The following is a 2,722-nucleotide window of genomic DNA, read 5'->3' on the forward strand; positions in this document are numbered from 1 at the left end:
TAAATGCAAGAATGATTCCTATCCAAACACTTACTTTAATGCTTGTTGTTGCACAAACTTATATAATTAAATAATACACCTCTTTTTATTATTCAAAAAAAAAAAAAACATATTTTAACTTAGCATATATTATATCTCAGGTATAGTACCATTTATATGTTATAGGATGTCCTTTTTTTTTCTTTTTTCTTTTTTCTTTTTTTGTAAAAGTGTTATTCCATAGATGACCTTGGAAACTTCGGCATTTTCCTTGCAAAATGTGTTAAATTCCAACTAAGACTAGTCTTCCCTCTGCATGTGACTCTTTCCACGGCTTGTTCATGCCAGTCACTCATCACAAACATACTATTAATTTTTTTTTTTTTTCATTTCCAAAATCCCCTCGATTTATTTGTACCTGGATCCTCTAATATATCCCGCCCCACCACATTTTAAAACAAGTTAAATCAACAAAAACCGTAGAGAAACACGGCTTGAGCCCCTATAAAAGTACCTCCTTTGAACCCTTTCACTCTCACCACACCAACCCTGTCTCTCACACGCTTAATTCCCTTTTCTCTTCAGCTAGAAAAGGTGGTAAAGAAAAAATATGGGTTTTGCTACTAAAGCACATGTACTAGTGCAGCTCATGCTCCTAGTGAGCTGCTTAACTAGCGTGTTTAGTGAAGAACCTTACCCACCAATTCCGTCACCTTCTCACCAACATGGCCACCCTCCAACTCCAAGTGAAGCACCAGCTCATCCACCTAGTCGTCACCACCATCATCACCATCACCACCACCACCATCACCCTCCTACTCACTCACCAGTTCACCCTCCAAGTCACCCCCCAGCTCACCAGCCTCCTCACCACGCTCCTCCTAGCCACCCACCGGTTCACCCTCCTCACCAGCCTCCTCAGCATGCTCCTCCTAGCCACTCGCCAGTTCACCCCCCGAGTCACCCTCCCCACCAGCCTCCTCAACATGCTCCTCCTAGCCACCCGCCAATCCACCCTCCGAGTCACCCTCCTCACCAGCCTCCTCAGCATGCTCCTCCAAGCCACCCACCGTTCACCCTCCTCACCAGCCTCCTCCTAGCCACCCACCGGTTCATCCCCCAGCTCACCCTCCAAGTCACCCTCCTCAGCATGCTCCTCCTAGCCACCCACCGGTTTATCCCCCACCTCACCCTCCTAGCTTTGTAGCAGTGCAAGGTGTTGTTTATTGCAAGTCCTGCAAGTATGCTGGGGTTGACGGCCTCTTAGGAGCCTCACCTATTGACGGTTTGTTCAAAACTTCAAATTAATCTTGTTCATTTATCTTTTACATGTTAACACGGTTTCCTTAGATATATTATGACCACTGACTGACTATGGCATTGGTTTTGGCAGGTGCTGTGGTAAAGCTCCAATGCAATAACACCAAGTACCCAGTGGTCCAAACAACTAAAACTGACAAGAACGGCTATTTCTTCCTCACTGCACCGAAGATAATCACCTCCAATGTTGTTAACAAGTGCAAGGTGTTCTTAGTCTCATCCCCATTAACCAAATGCAACAAGCCTTCTAATCTCAACGATGGTCTCAAGGGTGCCATTCTTAGGCCAGAAATTTCATATGTGGCTGACAAACTCCCATTTATTCTCTACACCGTTGGACCTTTTGCTTTTGAGCCTATATGCTTACGCTAAATTCTTTTACGGCTTGTATTGTCTTTGTTCGTGTGTAACACTTTCCAGAGTTCCGTTCCATTATTTACAGCATTGTTGTATTGTGATTTGATATTGGTTGTGGTGTTGCGTGATGAATTACACTAAATTGTGTTTGTCAATACAAATTATTAATAAATAAATTCATTTGAGTATGTGTATGTGCTACTATTTAAACTTCTTGTAAAAAGCGGATTGACATCCCATGCCATACCTAGGCATTGCACGATGGCGATTAAAATAATCCAATCCGTAGAAAGTTAACACGTCATATAATCTAATTACTTTCAATTGTTATATCTGGTATTCATGAAAAAAAAAAATTCTTTAGATTTTGAAAATTTTACACAAATTCTATCCATCCTAATTCTTTGCCATAAAAGTAGCACCTACTCATTTCCCACAAGAATGCAATAGCTATCCTTCTAGAATCAGCATCAACCATAAAGACTTCAGAGTTCATGCAACACAAAGACTTTCATACATTAGCAGAGACATATCAGATTGTTTCTATCCTTCATATAACATTTGGTTTCAAAGAGTCGTAATGGATATATTATATATGAAAATCAGATAGTGGTGCCTTTCTTATGTGGTATTCTTTCTTAAGTCTTTTTTGTTACAATATGTTTTAATTTTTTCTTACAGTCATGGGCATGGGAGTGTAATATAACCATAGCATGCAATTTGCAACTTAGTTGTAGGCCTTATAGCCAGTGGCGGTGACTTAAGTTGTTGGAAACTAAGAGGAGACGAAGCAAATAATAATGATAAGAGGAGAAGATACTGTACTGGCATTTTGTTGAGTCAAAACATGTTGCTGTTGATGATGACCTACTTTATTGTCTCATGAAGCGGACAGTAGTCTAAATATCCCTCTAAGCCAAAGACTGAGAAAGATAGGCTGATTTGGGCTACTAGTTCAAATGGACAGTTCTCTATTCGAAGTGTTTACAAATTGGCTATGGAGGAAGAAAGTAGTGGAAGTAAGTGGAAAGCTCAAATGGCGCAGTTATGGGGAGTTTGTGGAATC

The 2,722-nt window shown here is 40.8% G+C and overlaps 1 protein-coding gene across 1 annotated transcript; it reads left to right on the plus strand.

The window, feature by feature from the left end:
• The first annotated feature begins 482 nt into the window (after positions 1-482).
• LOC115988856 (non-classical arabinogalactan protein 31-like) lies at positions 483-1,778 on the plus strand. Its single transcript, XM_031112481.1, has 3 exons — positions 483-1,026; positions 1,080-1,264; positions 1,373-1,778. The coding sequence occupies exons 1-3, from the start codon at positions 590-592 to the stop codon at positions 1,669-1,671; spliced, it is 921 nt and encodes a 306-aa protein (XP_030968341.1). The 5' UTR covers positions 483-589; the 3' UTR covers positions 1,672-1,778.
• The last annotated feature ends 944 nt before the right edge of the window (positions 1,779-2,722 follow it).

Source organism: Quercus lobata, chromosome 5 (assembly GCF_001633185.2).
Source record: "Quercus lobata isolate SW786 chromosome 5, ValleyOak3.0 Primary Assembly, whole genome shotgun sequence".
In the NCBI taxonomy this organism is placed as follows: Eukaryota; Viridiplantae; Streptophyta; class Magnoliopsida; order Fagales; family Fagaceae; genus Quercus; species Quercus lobata.

What these genes read in the sequence shown, in the direction of transcription:
- LOC115988856 (XM_031112481.1), top strand. Translation starts at nt 590, where the DNA reads ATGGGTTTTGCTACTAAAGCACATGTACTAGTGCAGCTCATGCTCCTA. An exon ending in CCTCCTCACCAGCCTCCTCA is followed by an intron (nt 1,027 to 1,079) that starts GCATGCTCCTCC and finishes GCCTCCTCCTAG; the next exon opens with CCACCCACCGGTTCATCCCC. An exon ending in AGGAGCCTCACCTATTGACG is followed by an intron (nt 1,265 to 1,372) that starts GTTTGTTCAAAA and finishes TGGTTTTGGCAG; the next exon opens with GTGCTGTGGTAAAGCTCCAA.